This window comes from Magnolia sinica, chromosome 4 (genome assembly GCF_029962835.1).
Source record: "Magnolia sinica isolate HGM2019 chromosome 4, MsV1, whole genome shotgun sequence".
Taxonomy (NCBI): domain Eukaryota; kingdom Viridiplantae; phylum Streptophyta; class Magnoliopsida; order Magnoliales; family Magnoliaceae; genus Magnolia; species Magnolia sinica.
Genome location: NC_080576.1, coordinates 24286415 through 24314221, shown reverse-complemented (window position 1 = coordinate 24314221; position 27807 = coordinate 24286415). Strand labels below are relative to the sequence as shown.

General features: G+C 40.3%; 3 protein-coding genes across 10 annotated transcripts in view; 1 reads left to right on the top strand and 2 right to left on the bottom strand.

The window, feature by feature from the left end:
• Positions 1-6741: 6741 nt before the first annotated feature.
• LOC131244089 (pentatricopeptide repeat-containing protein At4g13650-like) lies at positions 6742-9441 on the bottom strand. Its single transcript, XM_058243748.1, has one exon. It carries the CDS (start codon positions 9439-9441, stop codon positions 6742-6744), a length of 2700 nt encoding a protein of 899 aa, XP_058099731.1.
• Positions 9442-9698: 257 nt separating this feature from the next.
• LOC131242805 (GCN5-related N-acetyltransferase 10, chloroplastic) lies at positions 9699-18482 on the top strand. Of its 3 annotated transcripts, none has more exons than XM_058241695.1 (5): positions 9699-10133; positions 12874-12926; positions 14144-14323; positions 14591-14808; positions 18293-18482. In XM_058241695.1, the coding sequence occupies exons 1-5, from the start codon at positions 9699-9701 to the stop codon at positions 18304-18306; spliced, it is 900 nt and encodes a 299-aa protein (XP_058097678.1). In that variant the 3' UTR covers positions 18307-18482. The 3 variants fall into 3 exon arrangements, with proteins under 3 accessions (XP_058097678.1, XP_058097677.1, XP_058097679.1); XM_058241694.1 differs by having other exon boundaries at positions 14141-14323; XM_058241696.1 differs by lacking the exon at positions 18293-18482 and having other exon boundaries at positions 14141-14323; positions 14564-14728.
• A 2052-nt stretch (positions 18483-20534) lies between these two features.
• The window catches only part of LOC131242804 (shaggy-related protein kinase kappa), a 34820-nt gene continuing 27547 nt past the window's right edge, over positions 20535-27807 (bottom strand). For all 6 annotated transcript variants that reach the window (XM_058241692.1, XM_058241690.1, XM_058241688.1 and 3 more), the window contains 3 exons: positions 23690-23773; positions 23478-23580; positions 20535-20870 (listed from right to left, as the gene is read on the bottom strand). In XM_058241692.1, coding sequence (XP_058097675.1) covers positions 20782-20870; positions 23478-23580; positions 23690-23773 — 276 coding nt within the window. In that variant the 3' untranslated portion in view covers positions 20535-20781. The remainder of the gene's footprint in view (positions 20871-23477; positions 23581-23689; positions 23774-27807) is intronic.

Sequence of the window (27807 nt, the reverse complement as noted above, 5' to 3'; positions counted from 1 at the left end):
CATAAAGAAATCATATCACGTAAATGCGAGATGCATGAATCATACTATCCCGTCATGCAGCAATCCTGCGCGTACTGCACGCTCATGTGGACAACACTTCCTATCAGGGAGTCCCATAATAATCCGTCCAATGGCATGTATTATGATCAATCACTTCTCATATCAAGCATACATATGATGCACATGGGCATGGATCGTGAAACTATACTAAATATGTTACATGATGATGATGTACTCTCCTCATATCAAGGATGGGCCTAGACGGCCTACTCATATCAAGAATGGGCTTAACAATTATGAGGGGCTCAATGGTTTGAGTTAGCCCACTAGGGGGATGTGAGAATGGGCCCTAGGGAGAGTTACAATGTGGACGTTTAACCATCATTGCTCTTACAATGTGGACATCAAACCATCATTGCTCTCAAGGCATGGTTCATCATAAACATTATTACATACATCATGGTGGAATCACACATCACATCAGTCCTCATATACATCGCTTTGGGCCTCATATAAGGGCTTCACATACATCGCATTGGGCCTCACTCATGGGCCTCACATGCATCACATTGGGCCTTATACAAGGGCCTCATATACATCGCATTGGGCCACGTCTCATGGGCCTCGAATACATCACAATGGGCCACATCCATGGGCCTCTCATACATTACATTGGGCCTCACTCATGGGCCTTATATACATCACACTAGGCTTCACTCATGGGCCTCATATACATCATATCGGGCCTTATATACACACATTGGGCCTCACTCATGGGCCACATATACATCAAGTGGGCCGCATCACATGGGCTTCATATACATCAAGCGGGAGCCACCATCCTTACTGGACTATCTGCACCATGCATCTATTTTTAAAGGTCATTTTAGAGTATTACCCAAAAGATGGATCATATTGAAAGATCATTTGGACCATACCACAAATAGTAGTGGAGATAATGATTTTCACTATTAAACAATTCACAGGGCCCACTATAACATTTATTCTCATCCAATCTGTTCATAAGGTCACAAAGACTTGATTTAAGAGGAAAACAAATTCCATATGGATCCAGAACTTCTGGAACCCCAAACGGGTTTCAATGGTAGGCGTTCAAGCCTCCACTGGTTTTTACAGTGTGGTCTATCTGATAGATAAATCTGTCTTATCTTTAGTCTCAAGCCTTAAGACGAGCTCGTCCAACAGATGGGCGGTTTGGATCTAACACAACTCATGATCAGGCCCACATTTGTTGACATCACTGCAGTAGCTATATAACTGCTGTGACCTAGCAGAACACCAGCAAATGGACGGTGTGCAAACATCATGCGGGACCTGCAGAACTGCTGGGGGGCCCACGCAAATGGATGGTTTAGATGTAACACATACATCATGCAGTGGGTCCCATCCAGATGGACGGACGATGTAGGATGAAATACATGCATCATGTGGAACTCACGGAACCTGTTGTCGTCAATACATCATCTATATAGCTGATGTAAAGTACACCAACCAATCAGCTTCCCATCAGGTGGGTCCCACGTCGGGCCCTCCCCCCCCCCCCCCCCACACACACACACCAGCGTCCAAGCCTGGATGGAGGGCTGGATGTACACATTCATCACGGTGGGGTCCCACGTGGATGAACGGTTGGGATGAAACACTTATACCATGGTGCGGTCCACTGCACGGACGGTGCAGATAAAAGCCTATATCTCACGTGGGCCATGAGATGGACGGTTGGGATAAAACACGTACCTCACGTTCAGACCCACAGAACTTGCTGATGTCAATACAACAGCTAAGGCTGTTGGCCATCCAACAGATGGATGGCCCAGATATAACATATGCATGAGGTGGGTTCACACGTCTGGGACCCACCAGATCTTTGAATAAAGTTGCTATTTATGTTTTTTCCTCTTCAACTGGGCCTGTCCAGACGGTCAGGCCAGTGGGCTTGCCGCTGGATGCCAGCAAAGTGGGCCCAACGCGTGGACGGCATGGATATGATACATACTTCGTGGTGGGGTCTATCCAGGTGGGCCACACGGCCTCATCCTCACCATAAAAAATGAAAGAGGGAGAGGGGGAGAGAGAGAGAGAGAGAGAGAGATCGGTGTAGTGGAGGGACCCCGCCACTATGGGCCCCTCTTTGTTTATAACACATACATCAAATGGGTCCCATCACAAGTGGGCCTTCAAATGAAAATCAACGGTGGATATCCTACAATCACCCACTGATTGCACTCCTTCTTGGTCCCTTGGCCTCGTACGCTCTTATGCTCTATCTTTAATGGAGGATGATGAAGATTGAAGGGTTGGGATATGAGATCTTGGGGTAGGGAGTGGGCCACACTTATCTTCTTTTGGAAAGCTTGGACGTCCACACTCTTGGTTGCTTGGGAGTGAAGAGAGAAATGAGAGAGGAGAGGATGTGATGGGATGAAAGGGGATGGGATAGTGTAAGGAAAGGATGGATGGTGTAAGAGAGGGGACATGAGAGTTAATTTTGGGAATGGGAGAGAGATGGGTTGGGTATGGGTTTATTTGACTTGGTGAAGAGAGAGGTATGGGTGAGTGATGGGTTGTACTTTGATTAATTGATGTGATGGGTTGTAGAGATTCTTTTGGGATTTGCAACGCGCGGCGTTTTCCTCAAAATAAACGTGGGCCCACAACTCCTGGTCTAGGTATCGCATCGGAGCACGAGACACGACGTTGAAACCGCAGCGATGACGCGGTCGCTAGGGTACAAGTCTCAGGTCGAGTCGACTCAGATATATAAAATACAACTTAGGATCGTGCGCAAACGCTGGTTATAGGTCGCGGGTTGTCAGAATTCAACGTGGAGGATCACGGAAGCCTACGGAATGGTACGGACTAGGATACGGGTCTTATACGAACCCTATTAAATGGGGGACTTATTAGATACTCTAGCTATGTATGACGCTCAATACACAGATGCCCGGGAATTGTACATGCGAAAAAGCGATGTATCCGTTCAGTCTACTTGTGTGCTGGAACTGTGATGGATAACTTAAGTTTTAAAATTAAAACCAATGAAATGATTTTATCCACTACTTTTCTACTACTTATGGTATTGAAATTTTGATCGTTAATTGTCTTATTTCCTACTGTCACTTTGATGGCTAAAGATTAATGTGTATAACAATGTAGTAGGTGTTATTTTTTTATAGATGTTAAATTCATGATAGGGTCATATATGTGTCATGCCCCAAACTCAAGGACCGGGCTCACCAAATTCTCAATCGTCGAATTCAGTGGTAACAACCTCTGTAGTACTTTGATTTCGGCTCCTGGCTTCCATAAGCTAAGTTCCAAAAGCAAGATCCCACAAGAAAGATTTTTAGGGTTTTTTTTTTTGTAAAGGAGCATAACTACAAGTGTACCAAAAATCAAAACATCATCACGTCTACTATATAATCTGTTCAAGTATAGTGCTGGAAAGGGAAATACAAGATATAGTAATTTTTTTAAAAAGAACTCACATACGCTCCATGCTTAACATTGGTGATATGCCCTAATATAACCTGCAGCGTAAACAAATGCACATAAACCTCCTATGAAGCGCAATAGAGCGCGTATGTGCGTGCACAATTCGTATGACAAATTTATCAAAATCAGAGTAAGTACGAAATGATGGAGGGCTAAGCTGCCAAATCCATTAATGTTATTAGCCATACCAAGGCTATGCAATGCAAGGGCTTACACAGCTGAATGTCATTTACTGGAGATGCAACACAATCATGCCAATCCTCAACTAATCTACATATCATAACAATTCCTATATTGGAACATCATCGAGGTCTAGTACACTTTGTCACTAGCCACCGCCCATCGCGCGTATGACCAAACGAGTGGAAGAAACCTCACTATCCACTTCATTAGTGGTACACAAATGTCAACCTAGCTCATTGATAGTAAACCCATTTTATGAGCTGATCAGACTCAACCTAACTTGTAGCCCCCTTCACCAGGACAGATAAGGTCACACCCCATTCCAAACATTATCTCCATTCATTATTCAGGTGGGGCATACGAAGTGAAATAATTTGGAGAGTAAGCATTATCTTGTACACTGTTTCCAATCATGTGGTCCACTTGAAACACAGTTGGGGCTGATTTTTTCTTCTTAGGCCTAACATGGGGTGACAAATTTAGTGGTCAGGGTGGATTTCACATAAACACCATGGTGGGACCCTGGATTTTACATAAAGACTATGGTGGGACCTATTAGAGCCGGCAACCCCTTCTCTCCTTCCCGTTTATTAACACTAATTAACTTTGGAGGTCTAACTGATTCGAATGAATGGGATGTGGATTAGGTGAGGCAGGTAACAACTTAGTGGGTAAGGCCCTAACTGTGGGGCCCACCTCGATGTATGTGTTTTATCTAAGGCTGTCCATCCACTTTCTAGCTCATTTTAGGGTATGAGACCAAAAATAAGGCAGCCCTAAATCTCAGGTGGACTAGACTACAGGAAACACTGGTGATTAAACTCCCACCATTAAAAACTTAGAGCCCACAAAAGTTTTGGATTAATTTTATATTTGTATTTTCGCTTTAACCAGGTCTGTGTGACTTTATCAACCGCTAGATGAAAAATAAACATTACAGTGGCCTCAGTAAGTTTTTGATGGTGGGTGTTCAATCACCTTTATTTCCCTCTGGTGTGGTCCACCTGGGATTTGGATCTGCCTAACTCTTTTTTTGCCAATCCCTAGAATGAGGTGGCGAAATGGATGCACGGCATCAATATACAACGCATACATCGAGGTGGCCCCACAATCAGGGCTTCACCCACTACGCTGTTACCCCTGCCTCACCTAAACTGCACCATGGAAGAGATGTTTGTAGACCTTACTGCAGGCCAGGGACTTTCTAGTCCAAGCCCAGCCCGTTTATAAACGGGTTTGAAATTTTAGCCCCGCCCATTCATCAAGCCTTATACTCCAGCCCAAGCCTGGATTGAGGCAAGCCAGACCCGGAAGCCCAATGGGCCAACCCGGCCCATTGACACCCTACCTGCAGAGCAGCAAATGTAACTAAGAAGGAGAGATTTTCGCATTACAAGAAAATTATCCTCATTGTAGAAGTTGCCTGCTCCACAGAGCTTTGCAATGGATCCAACCCAATGGGTTAATCTGTTTAATTTGAGTGAATAGATGATACATGTAAAATTTCCATGTGCCTGCATATCAAGCATCAGACAGCCAGAGTATCAAATAACTCTCGGTATGGTGATCCAATACAACATCAGGTAAGGTAGCTGGTTTCAATGCCTGAATTGCATCCTTACTTTGAATGGTTACATCTACTTTATCATGTGATTCCAACGCTCTGTACAATTTGAAGGTCTGGGTAGCTGTATATAAGTGCTACATAGGAAGAAGATGAATAGCTGTCGAAGAAGTCTACTACGCCGATATATTTCATTCGGCGATTGATCACTAATCACAGTTGCCTGATGAAAATAGTTATTGCAAGTCCTATTTAATTAAAGATGGGGCTAACAAGTTCAAGATAGTGTGGCCCACCAAATTACTTAAAAGATAACTATAAATTGGAAGGAGGATGGCTACAGAAAATAAGGCAAAATCAACGATGATTTGATCATTGGATCAATGCAATTTTTTTTGGGTACCCTATGACATGTGCTCTGGATTTGATGAACTGTTTGGATCGACGAATTGGATTGTCCAAGTAAACTGATGCAGCTAGGTGAGCGCTGGAGCACTTCTCTAATTAAAATAATCCTATTTCCATTTAGAAAAGAAAAGGAAGTTGTAACTTGCTGCTGATCAATAACCAGATTTTAGACAATCAAAGAAAAGATTTGGACCACAGATCCTGAAGAGTGTGTGCATTCAGCTGAACAAATTTCTATTCCCAAATATCATGTGCAGGAAAAGCTACCATGCTTCAATACGCCGTGTTTGGATTAAATATTTTACAATGTAGATAAATCTCGATAACAAAATTTGAAAAAGAATATGGCTTTCCACACAATACATTATTTTTTATCCCAAAAATCTCATTTACATTGAAAAGAACTTGTTGCAGGGATCCAAACAAGCAAGTTCATAATACAAAGCAGTTTTTCTTGCAATGGGGATGAATATCACTAACCTGATCGATGGACATGATTCTTAGATAGTGTAGGATGGAACCAATTAGAAAAACATGCCAGGTACTCGATAGTGTGAAATGGACGGATAATCTCTCACATTTTTAAATCAATGATGTGGCACATCTTCTCTGAAGTAAACGTTTGGAAACACAATCATCAGCTGCATGGCTGGTAATTTTCTTCTTAGTAAAACATAAAACACTCTCCTTCCATTCCATCCACTGCTTCACTACTGCCGGTCAGGAATTTAGAGCTAAATACACATTGAGGATATACAGTGTTCAATTCAACAATTTGCTCAGACCCTCCGCCTTTTGGTGATCCAACCATTCGTGTGATGAGCTGTGTTGTTGACGAGAAATACCCACAAAATCTCCCATGTCAGATGATTCTAAATATGCAACTTGCCCTAGTTAAAAGTGGATCACTGCCTATAATTGTTCATTTGCAAGCCGCCAATCAGATGGGGTCATGGCTCATCCTATGATGGGTCCCACCAAATGAAAGGTGTAGCCCACCTGTACAATTTCAGTCGGGGAAAAAAAAAAATTTGCTGTTTCCCTCGATCAAGCATTTTTTTTCAAGAACTTTAGATCCAACTAAAACCGACTTCCTTCTTCACCCCTCTGTCTTTCATTATCTTCCTCATCTCAGCCTTGTCTCCTTTCCTCTCCACCAAGGCATAGATGTTGGAGAGAAGAACATAAGCAGCTGAATCGTGCGGCTCCAACTGCATTATCCTCGCTGCAGCCTCCTCGCCAAGCCCCACATTCTCATTATCTCTACAAGCACTAAGCAGAGTTCTCCAAATCAAAGAACATGGATCGAACGGCATGCTTTCAATCAAATCCTTTGCTTCTCTCAGTTGCCCGGCTCTACATAGGATGTCGACCATGCAAGCATAATGCTCCTCGTTCGGGGTGATCCCATGTTCTGTAGGCATGGAATAGAAATGATCCCATGCTTCTAATATCAAACCAGCATGGCTACAAGCAGAAAGTACACTGACAAATGTTACTTCATTCGGCTTTGCATCAGAAATTTTCATTTGGGCAAAGATTTCAAGCGCTTCTTTTCCACACCCATGATGAGCGTAACCACATACCATGGAGTTCCATGTGATTACATCTTTATGGATAGTGCTTTGGAAGATCTTGAACGAGTCATGGATGCTGCCGCATTTAGCATACGTGGTGATGAATGCATTGGAGACTGAGACATCTGATTCAAACGCTCGTTTTATGACTTGAGCATGGAACTGTAAGCCGAGTGCGAGTTTTGCGAGCACAGTACATGCCTTGGAAATGCTCACAAATGTGAGATGATTTGGTTCTATGCCCCGCCGGGTCATCAACAAATAAAATCTCAGAGATTCCTCAGCAAACCCATTTTGGGCATAAGCAGAAATCATGGAATTCCATGAGATAGAATCGACAGAATGGATCTCTTTGAATACCGCGAATGCCTTTTCGATCATTCCACAGTTGGCATACATGGTCAGTACAGAATTCATGAGAGCTGTATCGAAAATCAGGCCCGACTTGATAATATGTGCTTGGATCTGTTCACCAAGAACCAAAGTTTCAACATGATCACACAAACCTATCATAGCACAATAAGAAAATTCATTAAATTCTACACCCAATTCCTTCATTTCCTGCCAAATTCTAATCGCTGCATCAACGAATCCATAACAGGCATATCCCATGATCATTATATTCCATGTGAATTGATCAGGTCTGTTGGTTTCGCTGAAAATTCTCTCCATGGCATCTAAACTTCCGCATTGAGAGTACATTCCTAGGAGAGAGTTTCCAAGTGGGAAAACAGTCTCGAAACCAGTTTTGATGATTTGGCCATGGATCTGTTGTCCTATCTCTAAACAAGCCAACTTCGCGCAGCTAGAAATGACGCTTGAATACATTATCTCATCTACATCAATAAACCCCTCCGAGTGGGCCCCACAGAAAAGTTTGATTGATTGTTCAAAGAAGCAATGGTCTCTGAACAATCTGATCAACAGATTGAATGACACAACATCTCTCTCTTCCATTGTTTTAAACAGAGCACTTGCATTGCTTAAACTTCCACACCTACAGTACATGGTCAATATAACATTATCAGTTCCTTCATCCATGCAGTCTCTCAATTTCAATATCAGAACATGAGCCTTCTTTGCATTCTCGAGAACAGTAACAGTTGCACAACAAGAAAGAAAACTCCAAAATGTAGAATCAGTCATCCTCATTCCACTACACAAAAACCTTCCAACAATGCTGATGCCAACATCTCCAAAACCGTTAACTGCATGGCCACCAATCAGTGAATTCCATGTGATGACATCAGGCTGCCTTAAACAGTCAAACAAACAGATTGCATCCTCTAAAAGATATGATCTTGCATAAAATGTAATAAGAGAATTCATTGTAGAAACATCCAAATCCAACCCGAGCTTAACAACATACACATGAATTTGGATTCCATAATCAATATGTTCTAAGCTTGAACATAAGCTAATTAAACTAGAAAGTGTGAAAGAGCTGAAATCTATGCCTTCTGCACGTGAAAATCTGAATAACTCAAAAGCTTCTTCAGAATTTCCATGCTGTTTGTACCCTTTTAACAAGATTTCAATAGAAATTTCATCGAAATTAGGCATTCTATCAAACACTTTCCTTGCATCCATGATTTCTCCACACTTGATGTAAGCAGTCATAAGTGAATTTGCCACCCAATAGTCAGAAGATAACCCACACTTCAAACTCTCACCATGAATTTGCCGGCAATTTTTGAAACTACCCATCTCGACTGAAGCGACCAGAACGGAAGCAAAGCTAGACTGACTAGGACTGATGCCTTCCCGTTTCATCTTGCGAAAGCAATGAAACCCATCTCCAAAGAACCCCAATCTTACGAATCCTGAAATTACGGTGTTCCAAGAAACAACATCTCTCACACGCATTCCATCGAACAATCGGACTGCAGCAGAAATCGAACCACAAGAGCAGTACATGTGAAGAAGATTATTCACCACAAACAGATCCGATTCGATCCCAATTCGAAGGATGCAGCAATGAGCCATCTGCCCAATCCGTAAAGATCGAGAAACGGCGCAATTCCGCAGAATCGATATGAAAAAACCAGGTTCGGCGATCTGGGTACCCCTAGACTTGGGTCTAAAATCCACCTCCGAAGCCCAAAATCTGCTTCCACTTGCAGATTTTCCATTAAGCAAAGGAAATTTTTGTTGGGTTTGCTTCGATTTCAGAAATTTCAAAGACAGATTCATAAACGCCAAAGAGAATCTCTTATCAAGGGCGAAACTAACAATTTTTGGGCGTAAATGTCAATATCCTTAAGAAAATAGCCTTGTACGACACATGTACATTGCATTACATGTGGCATAGATAACAACAGCACAACTTTGTACTGTAGTATTGCCAGAAAGTAGACCGAAAGGGTGTATCTATCAATATAAAGGTGTGGCTCTAGTGGCTTTTTAAGACAAGGTAGATAAAGAGCCCCACCTCAATCCACTCTCAAGACATGGCTCATTTGAAAGCATGCCCAAACTGGCCAATTCTTTCAGGAAAATTACACAAATACCCTCCACTCAATAGCAGTGCATCTACTGCTGCTGCTCATACAAAGCCAGAATGTAGAAGAGAAGTGGCTTGCTTGGAAGCAAGGCAGAAGGGCAAAATTGTCATGAGAAGTGGGGAGAAGAGGAGGGGTAGTTTGGTATGTAGGAGTAGTAATTCAAGCTCAGCTGGTGGAGTGGGTGTTGTTGGGGAAGAGGGAGAAGGTGGGGATTCTGGGGATGGTGAGGGGCAGTTTGGGTATTTGGTGAGTGAGTATGGATGGAGGGTGAGGAGGTTGGTTGAGGAGGAGGATGAGATGAGGAGAGTGGCCTATGTTCAGGCTCAGGCATTTCATATGCCTATGGCTGTCTTCAATGATTTCTTCTTCGAATTCTTTCAGGTCATCTCAGCCTTTCCCTTTCTTTGTTGTTGGTATGTTTCTTTAGTTAGTTCTGTACATGTGGGGCCCGTCTTTTGGCGATCTGAACTGCTCGTGCTGTGGGACACGCCTTGGATGGGAGAAAACCCAACATTCTCCCCCACCAGATGGCCATAATATCCCGACTGGACGGCTGGACAGATTGCCATCAAATGAAGAGCATTTTCTGTAACTGTCTGTTTGCGACCCACTGATCAGATGGCTAGGATCATCTTGTAGGGGATATATTTGGAGTGTGGCCTATCTGATTATGGGGCTCACCAGATGAACAACTTAACTGAAATGCAGGCCCCATGTGTCCTATTGTTGGGTTCTTTTCCGATCGAGTCATCATGTAAGAACCGATTTAAGAAAAACCAAATCTCCCATTTTTAACTTGGTAGAGCCTTGAATCAGCTGAGCCGGTGAGTTCGCCCAGCATTCAATGGAGTTTTTTGCACTGTGTGCTGTGTATATTTGTATGTATGTACTTTCTTTTTTTTAACACGCCCACACACCCCACACACTCACGCTGGTGGAATTTCACCACCTATGGGTACTCGAATCCTTGACCGGGAGTTGAAACTCCTGAGAGTCTACCACCTGAGCAAGACTTAGGACCCAAATTTGTGTTTGTATGTATGTACTTGGGTCTGAAGTGATTCAAATTTTCTTCCCTCTCTGTTTTCCTTCTTCTCATTGAATTCCAAACCTTTGATATCTTTTGATTTTTTAGCATAAAACAGAAGCCAAAGGAAGATAAATGACAGTATTAAGGACTGTTTGATGGTTGTTTCCTGCTATTGAAGATAGTTTCATTGCTTTGAATTGTCTTCACCACTGAACTGAGTTGGAAGATCCCTACTCTCATGCTAGAATCTAGTTTCTTCCATACCATGCATCAGGTGGATCACACCAGGCAGATGGTATGGTCTAAAAATCAGGCTGGCCAATCAGGGGGGCTACCCTTGTTCAAAATCAACTGACGGTTAATAACAATGCTGACTATCCTCATTTGGTGCATCAGCCTGATCTTTTTGTTCAGGTCATCTACGCTGTTGGGGACCCACTGATGCATGGATCGGATGTCCCGAACATGTTGCAAGGAAGCTGCTGTGATATAATAGCAATATTGTTGCAGCATGAATTCGTATCTCGAGACAATGTACTTTTGTTTTTATGACTCAAGGCATACTGCTTGCCTCTGCTAGGTCGGCGAACTGGCGTGAAAGATAATGATTTCATAGATCAAATGATGGGTTTAGGGCCTGTTTGGATGTGTCTGAGAATGAGAATGGAATCAAATGAGAATGGAATCAAATGCGGCTGGGTTCATGTTCATTCTGCCGAAGTGGTGCGGTTTGGGTCATCCTGCAAAATGCAGATGGCAACACTCCCATCCACAGAATCCACTCCAAAATGAGAATGGGAATGCCAAGAAAAAATAATAATAACTAGGAGGGAAATAATGAAATATGGTGTTTGGCCCTGTGGAATCATAAGAGTGGTCGTGAATCTGTTTCCAGGAAATGGATTCCCAGTTAGAGATTCTGAGTATGGCGTCTGGGTATTTGGAAAGCCATTCTCAGGAATCCAGTTTTGTTTGGATTCTCGGAAAAGAGTTGTCAGAAGAGAGGATTTTTATCATTTTCAAAAATATGACCCTTGGATGGGAAGCCATTTCTCAAAAATTTGCATCCCACAAGCTGGGAATCATAGAACTGGCAAATTTTTGGAATTGGATTCCCATGGGAATTCTTTTTCCACCCTTTCCTAGGACCCAAACACAAATTCAGCCCCTGACCAACAGAATCTGCTTCCTAGGGGCTGGATTCCCAGGAATCAAAACTACCAAAAAAGTAAGCTAGGATAGAAATAGCCTCGATGAATTGCAACAAATGAACCTGTCATAGTAATAGTATCTCACATGCCTTAGCTTTTAAATATTCCGGTAAATACTTGGCTGCATTTGGAAGCACTGGTGAATCGAATCATGCACTTTCAGTTTAAACAACAGGAAAGTGAATAATAATAATAATAATGTTTCCTACATGGTTTGTAAGTTGGCTTTTGTGCATTGAATCATTCACCGTTTATACGGAGTCATGTTGCCCCGTATCGCCCTTGTATCAGCTGTTTCGGGCCGATACAGGCTGATGCATCCGTATTATTCATGGACGATACCAGTAAGTATCAGGTGATATGTACATTGGTTTCCTAGTATTTATAACGAAGAAGTATCCCTCAAATTGCATTTACTACTCCATTCAAGTTCAACTTGATAAGTAAAGCAATTGCAATTCGGAGTCCATACCCTCAATCTGGAAGCTAAGAGAGGGCATTACGATATTATTATTTCACTTTATTAGACTGAAATGGTAAATCTATTTGATTGTACATCCAAACACATGAGCCTACTGATATGGTAGATCTTAGTAGGTGAAGAATAACAAGCCTCCAAAAAAAGATCATGAATAAAACTCCCGTAAAAGCTGGAAGTCTGGAATATAGTTTACAAGTCGCACAAATGATTTGGGAAATTATAGTTTCTTGTTTATGACGACAGACTGTTGCCTTTGACATTGAAGACTTCAGTAATAGCATAATACAAGCATGTCTTTATATCTGATGTTGAAGACTTCCTTCTGTTGAAGACTTCAGTAGAAGGATAATACAGGCAGTAGTGCAAATGTTTTAATGCCTTTTGCATTGCATGATACAGGCAGAAGTTCTTGCTGCTCTCATCTACAAGCTTAGGAATTCACCACCGAACAGGTACAGTTCCTGTCCCATAGTCACTTCAAGTAACAGTTTTCATTTTTTGTGAGGTTTCCTGATGACTTATTCACTGGTATTGCTTGTGGGTCCATCCATGCAACCACAATGAGCAGGCATGGATAGAGCTGTTAAGGAAAGAAAAAAAAAAAAAAACTTATATTATACTCTTCCTTAATATGGAATTAATGTATTTTTCTTCTCTGGGTATGGTTTTTCTATATGTCGTGCGTCCATGAAAATATGTTTTTTTATCACAGAGCATTGTCTTCTCAGGGGTCCACGTGTCTGACAACTTGTACGTGTCAGGCGCCAGCACACGTCCTTGTGGAAGTTACTTATTCATGGGGCAATCATTCTTCCTGGGAAAATTTGAGCTAATCTACCTTTTTTCTTTCTTTGGTAGGAATTTCATGTAACACCGTAGTAAGACCTGATCCCAGGCCTATGCCACATCAGGAAAGTAATACAAACCAGATGGAATACTGAGCTGGGTGTAGCCAATCTACCATTTTTACCTCTTTCCATCTAGCTAATTATGGTTACGGCTATTAGAATTTTCTTTTTAAAAAAGACTACTAGATCTGAACATTGTTATAAATGGCAAATGAAAATACATGCAGAGGGACACCTTGAGATGGCTTCAAGCTTTGTTGGATTACCCATGCCGAGATTCTCTTTTTATGTCCAACAAAACAAAAGAAAGATACAAACCGATTGTATACTGTACAGCTACAAAGAAACAAAAAAATGTACAGATATGCATTGCAGATGAGTATGTCTAATGTATATGAAAAGGTAACTGCATAAGACCATTACATGAATGGATTCCTATGATCAAAATACTAGAGGCATCTATTTTTATCTAATCCAGGGTCTTGAAAACATTGCTTATTCTCCACTTCCATTCCATTTTGAAAAGGAGAGGAGCATTGAATTGTCATTAGCTGATGACTGTGCTGTGTGCATCACTGGACTCCTGAATTCTTCATCTTACAAAACAAAAATAATTTTTTCTTCTGTTTTTATCAGACAATTCAAAATTCGAATGACGGGTATTTTATATTTATTATATTTTGTATTTTTGCATATTATTAGATATATGGTTGCCCACTTCAGTTAAACTGTCAGATAAATGACAATAAGACAATTTGCTGATCCTTTTTTCATATCCAAGGATGCTTGAACTCTCTTTTGTTAAAGTATTCTGTTAGCAGGTATGCTTGTTTGGTTGCTGAGCCTACGGATGGTTTTGATTTTTCACTGCGCCCTTCACAAGAAGGGGTTGTGGGTGTTGTGGATGTCACGGTTATGAGAGATGATGACATTCTTAGGCATCTTGATGGAGCTGAAGAATACCTTTACATATCTGGGATAGCTGTGCTGACAGACTTCAGGTAAGAGCGCATCTTTCATCCTTTTTCCTTGAGAAATTCACTGGATACAAATCAGAGGGAATTATTCCTCAAGCTGTAATGAAGATTTGATTATTCCCAAATTCAAACGGAGACAATCCATCTCATTCCCAAATATCATTTTGAATGGACAAAGAACTCAGTATTCCATTTAAGTGGTTTTTTCTCATTATTCCAATATGTCATCATCTCGACATTTTGATTTGTTTCATGCTTCTTCAGACATTAATTCAAGACTATGAATAATAGGAGGCAGAAAGTAGCAACGGTATTGCTTAAAGCCTGTGATCTACTCTCACTAACATGGGGTTTCAAATATCTAGCCCTGCGAGCTTATGAAGATGATTCGGCTGCACGCAAATTGTATTCAAATGCAGGCTACAAAGTTGTTTCTAGAGATCCCCAGTGGATGACTACTTGGATTGGAAGAAAGCAGCGTGTTCTTATGATAAAAAAGTCTGGTCTAGGTAAGTAGTTCTCAAACCCATTTAAATTACCTACACACTTGAACACAACAGCAGTTTCTTAGCTATAGACAGGTTTTACGACTCGCGACTCAGACCGACTCATCCGGTCCTGAGTTGAGGCATTCTGGATTAGTCAGGTGCAATTCTAACCCATTTTCTCGAAAAAAGTGAAAAGGGGGTAATTTGAGTGTCTTTTTAGGCCACTAACCAGATGCATATTCCAATTGGATCACTTCTATTTTGTGGTAGCATGTCTCATTCACATGGTTTAGCACAATCCCCAGTCTAGATCACTGTGTTGCGTACAGTAGTGATTTTTTGCTAAGTGAACCATGGAATAAGCTGCATTTTAGCATTCCTCCTGAGTGGCAATGGCAGTAAACCTGAGCCGTTTGTCAGGTGGACCCCACCATGTAGATTTATTTTCCACGTGTGGGCCATAAGATGAGTGGAACAGCCTATTCTTTTAACAAGGAATATATGTTGTGGGCCCAACTGATGAATTCATGAATATTGGCACATGTGGAGGCAAGTACGTTGGCAAGATACAACAGCACACGTTTGAAGGGGAAAAAAGGGTATGATTTGCCAAAAATAATAAGAGGTCTGGACTAGTGTGATTGAAGGCACTCAAATTACACTCTCTTCTTTTTTTCTTTTTTTCTTTTTCTAAAAAATATATATATTTAGTGTTATCTAAGATTTGGTGGTGAAAGGGGGCAAAAATAGGTTGAAATTTGGTTTTTAAAAAATGGAATGAGGAATCGACCCCCCTTTCTTTTCTTTTTATATACAGGTGAGTCGTTCGGGTCGACGTAGCCTGACTCAATTGTATCGCCCAAGTCTGTGGCGACTTGTCCAAATTGGCCCAAGTCAACCCTGTTCTACAAGACTCACGGGGTCCGACTGAGTCTGAGTCAACTCAGATGAGTGGTCAGATCATGGCTATCGGTAGTATAGTAGAATTACATGATCCTTGGCCAGAGGATATTCATTGTAATAGTATCCTTGTGTTTTCATTTTATGAAAGTGAAGCCCATACTCGTGTTTTCATTTTATGAAAGTGATCCAGAGCATTGATCTCACGGGCCCTACCATGGATGGAACATTTCTTTAAAATATCTCCCCAATGGGACAATCCTAACTCTTCGATTGATGGCCTGTAGAGGGATATTAAAAAAGAAATACAGTAACAATCCACACTCAAATGCAAAACGGCCAGAATATTGGATGCCCCATCTTCCAATCTAGGGGTTTGTGGAGCTTGGTTCTTCCAGGTTGGAACCCATCAGATCAACAGTGTAGATATTCCATTTCATTGTAGTCTCTTCCCTCGAAGTTGGTCTTATGTGCAAGTTTGTTTGTAACATTAAGGGTTGATCATGGATATCAGAATTAAGAGCAATAAATGGATCAATAGGTGAAAAAAATAAGAGATTCTACACATTTTGGATCTGTGCCAGCAACCGATTGTAGAGACATCATCCATATACATGATTCTAGATTTTAGTCACCCCAATCTGCTACTCAAGGTGTCTTCCCACTTTGAAATCTCATGCTTCCCTATTCCTATATGTTTCGGACACAGTTAAAGACTGGTTGAATTGACTCGACCTTGACCATGTCGATTCGACCCTATTGGACTTTGAGTCAACTTGAGGAGTAACTCCTTCCCATTGAGTTTTTCGAGTCCTGTCGAGTTTTCTGAGTCTTGTCAAGTTGAATTAAAAACTTGACCAAGTCAAGTCAAGTTTTTCCAGGTTTTCATTAAGTTTTCATGTTTTTTTTACTGGGTGATATATATATATATATATATATATATATATATATAAAATTCGCTGTCATATTTAGAATAAGTATTACTTATTGAGTTTTTAATATGGATTTGTGTCGAATATTTGCCCAAGTCTTCAGGTCAACTCGACCAGACTTCAAGTTGAGTCGAGGTTTCAGCTTTCAGAAGCGTTGTTTCTGGTCATAAGTTTTCTTATTCTTTTTTTTTTCATGGCACCATGCCAGTTCCCTTCTTACAACTTTTCCTTTGGTTACCAAGTTCTAGACATGAAGGCCTTAATACCCCGAGTAGGATGTCCCCATATATCTAGAAAGGAGAATTTGATGGATAATGGACTTGCAATCAAAGGCGCTATGTTACTCGGGCACAGGTACTCGTATTGTGCATGGTTGTGGTTGTATTCACTTGTTAGGGTACTGAGACAAGACTTACATACTCAACGTTAATATTTAAAATGCTCCTATTGATCTTTAAATACATGTTGTTCCATTTTTAATTATTTTTAAATATAAAAGATACAGGAAGAACTGAGCTATATCCAATGCGGATTGCCATGCCTACGTGGGGGGTACTTCAAGGGATTTGAAGGATCTGGGTACCATAGCGATGTTGTCAAGGGAGTCTTTGGTGTGTATTGCAGTGATTGATTAGGCTGCATCTGTAAATAGAAAACAACATAAAAGGATGTATTCCGCTTTTGAACTGACATGTAAGGATGATGACAATGGGAACCCAAGCTACCGTTTTTACAGTGTAGAAGTTGAACAAGAAAAGTACATTGATAAGGTCTATAGTTCCAAGAAGGATGTCATGGATTTGGTTGATTAACTGAATCCTATACTTGTACCAGGGAACTTAAAAATTGACTAATTGTTGTTGAATTTGTGTTGCTAATGACAAGTACATATTTTCATTTCTGAATCTAACAGATGATTAATAGCTGCTTTTAAACCTGTTGATGAATTGAGTCATAATACTGCGACAACACTTGGTTAAAAAATGCAATTCGTAAATGTCAAATTCATGGATTTGCATTGGATTTGGATCTGGCAAATCAAAACATCCAATATTTGGCAAGCTCCAAATCCATGGATTTTGGGAGAATTTATTGCAATAGCAAAGCATTTATTGCAAGGACATAGCTTTTATTGATTTTGAGAGTGATTTTGTGGGTTTGCCTTTTTTTCTTGGGGGGATTTGGAAGATCGACTGATATGGGAAATCCCCAACAGAAAACAGACATGGGAAATTTTAAATCCATGTATTTCATAAATCCCTCACCCCAAACAGCTGCTTAGCTTATTTGAAGAGCAATGGTCTAGAGTTGCAGTGCACGCGTGGGCATACAATAGCCATTCAGGGTATATGCTACATGCTGGAATGGTCCTCTTAACTTTGTTCTCTGGTAGTTTCCAATAAGACCCAAATGAAAAATCTGTCACAGAAACACCTGCTCAATAAATTACTTTTGCTAAGTTCATCATGACATTCAGAATTCAAATTGTCGTGGAAATTGGTTGGGGTATGATTTCACAGCAAATGTGGGTAGAGCCTATTGTCTGACTTGATATCAGGTCTGGATTCAGATTGAAATCAGTGAACTCATTATTAAAATCAGTTTTGACATATTTCATCTTCTTGGAATTTGAACTATACGATATCAACTGATTAGTTGATTTCATTGTGCAGGGGATTGGTGCTGAGTCATTCAGCCACCAAGAGAACTGAAACAGCATGGAAGAGACCACTGTCAACGACTAATCTCTACCAAGCTGAATTCCCAACAGTTACTCATTCCATATTTATGTTATTGTATGTACCATATGTATTGCAAGTACTTCGCTGGTCAGATGCACCAAATTTCATGAAATTCCACAAATTTTTTTTATTTATATATTTTTTTTAAAATCATGTAGGTGAAATGATTATTTTCTTTGTATTTTTTCGAGAGTATTATTTTGAGATTACGCATGTTTTAGTTGCCCCAAAACTTCTTTTTTTCTTTTTTTCTTTTCAGAATGGATTATGTTCAAAGCCTACCCCAATTAATTGGGATAAGGCTTGGATGATGGTGATGATGAATGGTTTGGTTTCATGAAAACTGCCCCCTCTCTTCTAGCATGACTAAAATACTCCAAAGTTTTGCATATTGAGCATAAACAATGAAGATTAAAATAAAAAACAAAAAACAAAAAAAAAAAAAAAATCTTTAGAACCAATGCATGAACATTCGTGCTGATAATTAGATGACTAAAAGCACCGTCAGAATAGCAAAGCACCACTTATCAGGCAGGCTCCACTGCAAGTGTACCCATTCCAGTGGTCGGGTTATTCTGTTTATCAGGAGAGCGGCACACATACACATCAATGGAGGGATAAAATTTTAAACAAAGGTCCATATTCAATGTGCAAGTGGTCCACCCTAATTAGTGGACCAGTCTGATTTATTTATTTATTTTTGCACCAGGACACATGACAAGCCGACCTGATGTTACATCTAAATCTAGCCCATGTGTCACATTGGCACTTACCCCTGCAAGTTGGCTTGCAAGCTTTAATGGTTTTTTCCTATGTTGAGATTATTTCTCTGCACCTTGAAGAGACCACATTCCGCAAAAGATCAAACTACAATCACCGGAGAAATTTTCTTGTTACTTCCCAGTCAAGAAATTCAGTACTTAAAAAAAAAATGGAAACATAAAAATCAGAGAATGAAAAGTTTCAAGGCTTAATATGGTTCAACTCAATGAAATGGACTAAAAACAGAAGCTATATGTGCTCCATATGTTTGTATGCGCATTCACATTCGTGTCATATATAAATGAGTCTACAATGCAAATTTAAGTTGATGCGGTTAAAATTTATGTATGGGCACATAAATGTACATTGGTAATTTAGTAGTGGGTTTCATAATCTTGGCCTCTATATATCAACAGCCTCATAACCACACTGCCACATGTACATGGAGATAGTGAATCTCTATGACATGGTTAAAACTTTATTTTTATCATCTTTTCACATTTTTTCTAAGTTTTATGTTATTCTGGTACCTTTTCAGCTTGGGAATCTGCATCCACTCTGAATCCATTTGCATGCATCCATTTGACATAGTTGGAATTGGGACGCACAGATGAGTACTGTTTCAGTTCCAGAAGAAAATGGGTTATGCAAATCGATTTAAGCATTATGCAATGCTTAACTCAGAGATTGGAGAGTGCTGTTTAGGTTTTCAGTTTCTACAAGTGAGGTCCATTATTCAGTGATCCAAAACCCTTCAATAGTGGTCAGACAAACGGTTACGAAATAAGAGACAGCAATGGTTCACATTCAACTAATAAAAGGTCGTAACTTCCATGGCTACGGTATTAATCTAGGAGATCTTTGGCACATGGACCATTCACTTGATTCCCATCATACCAACGACCACAAACTGAATGCTCTAGCTTGCTGTACAGTCTCTTAGCCAGAACATTATGTAAGTGGTCTTGTTGACATGAACTCCCTTTCAGCTTTTCTCTGTTCATTAAAAATTGAAAAAACAAAAAACAAGAACCATAAAAAGTTATCGCCTTTACTTGGTAGGAATTACAAATGCTACCATAGTATCTCGACTGTGCCATCAGCCACACCACCATTCCCACGAAACCCGCACTTGGGTGTGCCCCCCACTTGTACAGACTCAAACCATAGATCAAACTGAAACATCGGGCACAATGTACAATCTCTCAGCTATCCTTGCAGAAAGAGAGGCGGAGTTGCCTGAACCACTATCCTGAAGTGTGTTTTCTTCATCGCCAGTGCACCATACATATTACGCATTGGGGAATGATAACCATGGTCACTTAAAGATTGGACACTTGGAAGTGGGACCTACTCATCACCTCCATCGACCTTCCTAAATGAACAATCAATCGTCGTTTGGCATCAGAAATGCTTATACAAACCATCACTAATAATAATAAAATAAGTTATTACAAGTGTGACAGACATGACTGGAAAATTAAAACTCCCAACTCCACTAAAATTCATACACAAGCCTCAGGGATCGGAGATTGTCAGTGCAACGCCATTGCATTACAAGCATTCTTTTCTCTAAGGGAAAAAACATGATGTAAAAAAAAGGCAGGCAACTTTACATAATCTGGCTCGTAGCAGACCAACAACGAACTAAACCTTCTCTAAGTGTGCAAGGCCATGAACAAGTTCTGTTTTCTAGCATGCTCAGGAATAAGCCTCTTGAGAGCATCTGGGGGAATGCCCGAAAGTTCTGTCCACAACAAAATTAATTTAATTCATTAGAAACCCAGTTCAAAACAGATGCTGACTAGTGAAGAAAACTGCAAAAGTGTCTTCAAAATTCAACAGAAAAAAGCAACAGTATGGGGAGAATAGATACTGAAAGAATATTCCCTGTCCTCAAAATGGTTTTAGAACCAAATCGAATAGAGATTTTGCAATACTCAATGAGTACTGATAAACTTATGGCTATCGTTATCGAATCACAAATCGTAATATGATCGAATTGGATCATATTGCAAATCATATCACAAGTCATAAGATCTTTTCTGATTTTCTTAAAAATAGAGAAAAAAAAAATCTGAAAATTATAAATAAACTCATCAATAATCCATTTTCCATCAATATGCACCGAGAAAAGTTATAAATAGTGTGATATTATCATCTGAGGATGGGTCTGTCTATAAGTGCAGATGTTGTAGCCTCAAAATAAAGTTTAAATAACTCCATTCATTCCCATTAAAATATATTCTATGCAATTTTTTTAGTATGTTTTCAAAGGAAAACAAAGCCCGAGAAGAATCCATTATTGATATATCCAAAATATGCAAAATTGCCTAAAAAGAAAAAACCACAAAAGAAACGAAAAAGGTGCCAGTCTTTTCAATAAATTACGTTGGAAACCAAATAAAAATAAAAATAAAAAATTTTCTTCAATGTCAGACATCCTTTTGTACCTTTTTTTTTTAAAAAAAAAAAAATACGGAAACACACACAAACATATGCCATTCAATTCTGTTTAGAGATGAAAAAGACATTTTGAACTTCTTTTCTCTAGAATTTTTGCTAATAACAAAACGTAAGCTTCTGCTTCTCTCAAAACTTGTAAAAAGACAAACGTAGATCAACATTGTAAGCATATGGGCCTTAAATAGCTTTAAAAACAAAAGGGGAGAAAACACAAAAAAAAAATTTAAAAATTAAAAATTAAAAAATTAAAACCATTTTTTCACCTGTGGGATGCCCAAACTAAATGACACAAGATGAATCAGGCAATATCATATGATTTTGACAACATTGTACCTGAGAAATTATATATGATTTTGACAACACTGCACCTGAGAAATTATATGATCCTCACCTACGCACATGCACACGCACGCACACGCGCAAGTGAGAAGTTATATGATCCTCATCACTACAAACACACAAATTATATGATCCTCATCACCACACACACACACACACAGAAATGATCAGATGGCGCCGACACTACCGTAACTTAGTGGTAGCATCTAGAAAAATAGGGCCCATCATGATGCGTGCATGACATCCACTCTGACCATCAGTTGCACCTCCATGTTCAAACAGAGCCTAAAAATAAAGCCCATCCATAACTCGGCCCACATTACATACAACATTTGGATAGGGACACCCACCATAAAAAAAAACTAACAAATTGTCTGCTGGGACAACCATGATATGCATAAGCCATCCAAGCACCCATCAGGCGTGTCTCACCAAGATGGACACCTCAAGAATCAGGCCATCAAAACATTCAGTGGCCACACCATGGTGAGATCCACACATTCTCAACTCAGTTGGACATGAGCACATCCCTCCCTCACTCAATCTGAACTGTCCGTTAAGCACTGGACGCATTTCACAGCCCACTTCATTTGGCCTTATCTTCTATAGCCATCCTTCTTCCAAGAAATGGACAGCATGGTTACGGTTGCCTAACCAAAGTGACTCTTTTAGAAACTTGATGATTTGCACTACTTTTGTCTAAACAATTTTGACCATCCATCCATATTAAAGGTTAATATTTGTCAGATCAGTGTAATGTTTGCATCATAGCCTGTCGAATGTGCAGTGGAACCAATGAACAGTCTAGGCACCATGGTTTTGTTTTCATCATTGACTGTTTCATCTTATAACAATTGTGAACTAACAAAATGACACCCAAGTGCCCTTCCACTTCTTCAATTGAAACTTCAAATTCCTTCCACATCAAGGTCATGCATCCTCACAGCACCCTTCCACCGGAAATCCTAAGGGGAACTCTGACATCTTGATTCTGTAGAACCCAGTCCCTCAATACCTTTGCCTCATCCTTTTGCTGATTGCATGCAGGTGAGTGATGCCTAATAGAAAACTGGAAAACATCTTATTAAATGTTCCAAAGAAGTTGGCAGAGAGGAAAGGTTGGAGACTGGTCATAACAAGTTAGGATATGTGTAGGGTTTGGTTAAGAGAACATGTCCATTCATTGCAAACTTCGAATTGCTCAGGTTTAATCGAAAACTGCGCACTGGAAGGTTCACAACCCAGAATATGCACAAAAAAAGTACTGTTTCCCCCCCCTCAAGTATGAACAACAAAAACCTATATATATATATATATATATATATATATATATATATATATATAACACGCACACACACACTCACGCCGTAGTGGCATTTCACCACCTATGGGTACTCAAACCCTTGACCAGGTGTTGAAACTCCTGAGAGTCTACCACCAGAGCAAGAGTAAGGACCCCAAATAAATAAATGTCGAACAACAAAAAAACTGACTGCCAGTCAATTCCAAGTTTTTGAACTGTAATTTGAAGTTGTATCAAGCTTCTTACCTTGAGGTTTGAAATTGAAGAGAGGAGGAAGCGGGCGACCATTGGGAAGGCGAGTATTTGGGTCCCTCAACTCATCAAAGAAAGGGTGAATACAAGCTTCCAACTGCAAGCATCTCATAAGGGAAAGCAATTAGAACTTGTGCAGCAGTAAATTACATTCCAAAAGATTGAAAGATTGACATTAAGTATAGGAAAATCAAGATTAAACTTACTGCTGTGCATCGCAGATTGGGGGAGTATTGCAGAAACCTGCAGACAAGGTCAACTGCTTCTGGGGGCAAGCGCTTCTGGAAAACCTGCGGAAAAGCAGTTAGACGATATCACTTGGTATTAAATCCTCTCCAATGTTCACATGTTTCTTGAACTACAGTCATCATATAAACCTATTTTTTTCTTGCTGATTAGAGATAAGAACATGTGACTGTTTGGACATCTCAGCATGTGTGGTTTAGCATTCTTCAAAGTTTTTCAGAATGTACATAACAGCCCCATGCTGCATAACAGTTCCCATCATCACAGTTACGTAACGGCTGTTATGGCCGTTACATACATGTTTTTGAATACCATGGCAAGGTTCCACTTCCATATCATATGCCTACATATGTCAAAAAAATTCCACCACAATTCTTCTTTTGTCAGGATTAAGTTCAGGATTACCACTCATCTTTCTTTCTTTTTTTGTATAAAAATTCTTAACATGTTATTAAAGTGAAATCATCCAGAGATTATCTTGGGGGTAAACTTGTCATGGCAGGAAGTTCTATAAATGTGAACCCTTTAGGCATCAAAGATGAACCGAGGTCATTGGTGCTCTGGATGTGTATTAGCAAGAACATAGATATTTCTAGCACTGTGAACATCAAGCTCACGCATATTGACAGGATATTAATAGTGCGGACAATAGGTAAGATACCTTTATGTAGTGGGTGATCTCTACCCCTTGTTCAGTTAATTCCCTTTTATATAACAAAGATGTGTGTTGCCTAATTGAGGAGTGTGTGGCGAGAGAGAATGGTGGAGAAAGGAGCACAGCACATCACGGTGCAACAGGGCAGGGTGCAATAGGACAGGGTGGTAATGAAGAGAGGAATGCTGGTAGCACAGCTGGTTGTGAAGGAGATGGCTCGGCAGGGGAAGACAGATGGAAGTTCGAAGGAAAAAACAAGTTGGGGATTCTAGCAACAAGAAAAAGCTCTCCGAATTCCCTACCGTATTTGTTACAGGGTTCCCTAAAGGTTGGCTGCCAATTAACTTCTCGAGAGTTTTCGGCAGGGCTGTAGTAGTCATGGAAGTGGTTATGCCGCAGGATTGGATTATAGGGAAGTATCAGGGATTCATTTTCGTGTGGATGAGCGATACGAAGGAAGTCGAAAAGGCGATAGATCTCCTGCATGGAGAAAGCTTCTGGGGTAGAAAACTTAGGGTTCAGATGGCCCGGTTTGAACCGAATGTAAAAATTAGGGAAGGGGGGAAGGAGGATCTTTGAGGGAATAGGGAAGGCATTGTTGTTCGATCAGAAGGCAAAGAACAAAACAAAAATGTAGATAAGGATAGAAATGAGGCAAGAGGGAAGGGTGTTATCTCATACAACGATGCAGTGTTGTGGGGTTGTAAGTGAGGCAATGTCTCGGAGGCAAGGGTAATGAATCGTCTTTCAGAAGGGGAGAATGCCTTTAGGGAGGACAAGTCGGTTTGGACAGAAGGTTCGGGAGCAAATCGGGTGGTTCGAGACAAACCTGAGGTGGTGGAAAATGCCCTCAGGCCTCAGCTGTTTGCAATGGTCGTTGGCAGCGACTACAAAGGCAAGAGTTTTGATCTCCTCCGTGGAAAGATGGTTGTTGGAGTCTTGTAATGTCAATAAACAAGACACTTTTATGAAACCGATATCAGCAACGGAAGTGCGGATCCGCTAAAAGCCGGAGGTGAATATCGATCAAATGCTCTTTGTTAGGGCCCTTTACAATGACAGACCAGTGACCTTTCTGAAAAGATGGTTGGAGCATTCTTTCTGAGGGGAAGACACTTGGTTCCTCGTCTAGGGTGTTCCAGTGGAGTTGTGATACTCGAAGTTTTTTTTTTTTTTTTTTTGGCGATCGGGTCGTGCATGGGGGAGATGGTACCTGGATAGTGGATGTTCTAGACACATGACAGGTGATAAAGCCATTCTCTCAAATATCAAGAAGATCGATGGCAAATTAGTTACATTCAGAGACGGTAGCAACTGCAAGATCATCGGCAAAGGTAATGTACAACTTCCCAACTCACCTATCTTTGAAAATGTATTATATGTTAAAGGTTTGAAACATAATCTCCTAAGCATATCTCAAATCTGTGACAACAATCATAGTATGAAATTTTCTAATCATGAATGTGAGATAATGAATAATAAAGGACATGTGATATTAAATGGTCACAGAACGTCTGAAAATTGCTATATCATTGATGAATCTTGCTTAACAAATCATTCTTGTTACATGGTCCAAACAGATGAAACTAAATTATGGCACCAACGTCTTGGACATGTTAACTATAGAGATCTATATAAACTAAGCAAAAGAGATCACTTATGTGGCTTACCCAAGCTAAAAATGAAAGAAAACAAAGTATGTGGTGCTTATCAGATAGGCAAGCAAATTAGTAGTCACAAGAAAGTGAACTCCTTAGCCACTACAAGACCTCTTGAACTTCTCCATATGGACTTAGTTGGACCTACTATAATGGAGAGTAGAGGTAGAAAGAAATATTTTCTAGTTGTAGTTGATGACTACACTAGATACTCATGGGTAGCCTTTCTAAGAGAAAAGTTGAATACTCTTGACGAAGTCAAAAAACTTATAAAACGCATCCAGACTGAAAAAGTTGGTCACGGAGAAACCTATGACGGGATGAGTTCATAGTTTTGGTAAATAAATCAGCAAGTTGTAGCTCCGATGTCACATGCGGAAGAGAAATGATTCCAGCTGTGTATTTTTCTCTTACAAAGTGGCAGTCAACTTTAATGTGTTTAGTGCGCTCGTGAAATACTCGATTGAAAGTCAACTGAATAGCACTGAGGTTGTCAGCATATAATGAAGTCGGCAAAGACAAATGAATCTCAAGATCTGTCAACAATCCTCGGAACCAAGTAATTTCACTACATGCCTCTACCATTGCACGGTATTTGGCTTTTGTGCTAGATATAAATATCGTGATTTACTTCTTACACTTCTAGCTAACCAATGATTGTCCCAAGAAAACACAATAGCCAGTAGTGGACCGTTGTGAAATGGGACAACCTGCCCAGTCTACGTCAAAGTGGGGATTTTAGTCTATCTCACTATGTCATGTCCTGATATTTCATATGCAGTTCATGTTGTTAGCCAGTTTATTGAGGCACCTTGCACATTGCATATGACGACAGTTCATCGCATCATTCGATACCTTTGAGGTACCCTCAATCAGGCGCTTCTTTTTCCATCATTGCATGATCTACTCTTGGGATACATGGTCGAACATTGGGGCCGAGATCTTTTCCCTAGTAGGGTACAGACGGGATATTGGGGATGACCATCCTCTTCATCTTGTCGTACAGCGGAGGTCGTACTTCGGGCCTCTTTCCCAGGAGATGTCCCAAGCACCAGCTTAGAAACGTATGGGTCTGAGGAAGGGCTCGACATCTAGAGGGGCTCGGCGTCGGTCAGAGATAGAGAGATTCTTTCTATCGATGGTCAGCTTCAGGATCCTTCCGTGAAATATGAAGTGTTCTTCCTCGGTTATGATTAGCATTGGCCGAGCTTCTCGCATAGTGCGTGTATGTCCGAGCTGCATTTTCCTTAGTGGCTAGTCCAATTTTACCCATAACAATATTTATTCCTATAATTTATTTGAGTGATTATACTTCTATGAACGGTTTGGATGGCATATAGACATCATGGTCATCTCTAGGAAGGTTTCAATGGTGGATGTTACTATTACCACTGTTTTGTTGGTGTGGCTCACATGAGTTTTGGATTTGCATGATTTTTAAAATTCTACCCTATTGTGTTCTTTAAAAAACAAATGAACGGAGTGGATTAGTCAAGGACATCTCTATAGACCCCACATAGCCTCATGTAATCCACTCGCCTTCAACACAAACAATCCGTGCTCCCCGTTCAACGCAAAGAATTCGTACTCTTAGTAAAAGAGTTGGTTGACTTTACTTGAAGGGCGATTTTATCATTTTTAAAATTATAAATTTTAAACAGTGTAAAACACTGTATAAAACTCTAATGATGCCAGGCTTTGGGATGACTAACAGTGCAACGCATAAGCTTGTGAATTTAAATATTTTAAAACTGGGCTATTACAA

Bases quoted from the DNA above. Each gene is read 5' to 3' on its own strand.
- LOC131242805 (XM_058241694.1), top strand. From the start codon at position 9,699: ATGGCTCATTTGAAAGCATGCCCAAACTGGCCAATTCTTTCAGGAAAA. The intron at 12,927-14,140 runs GTACAGTTCCTG...GTATTCTGTTAG, and splicing joins AGGAATTCACCACCGAACAG to CAGGTATGCTTGTTTGGTTG. The intron at 14,324-14,590 runs GTAAGAGCGCAT...TATGAATAATAG, and splicing joins GCTGTGCTGACAGACTTCAG to GAGGCAGAAAGTAGCAACGG.
- LOC131244089 (XM_058243748.1), bottom strand. From the start codon at position 9,441: ATGAATCTGTCTTTGAAATTTCTGAAATCGAAGCAAACCCAACAAAAA.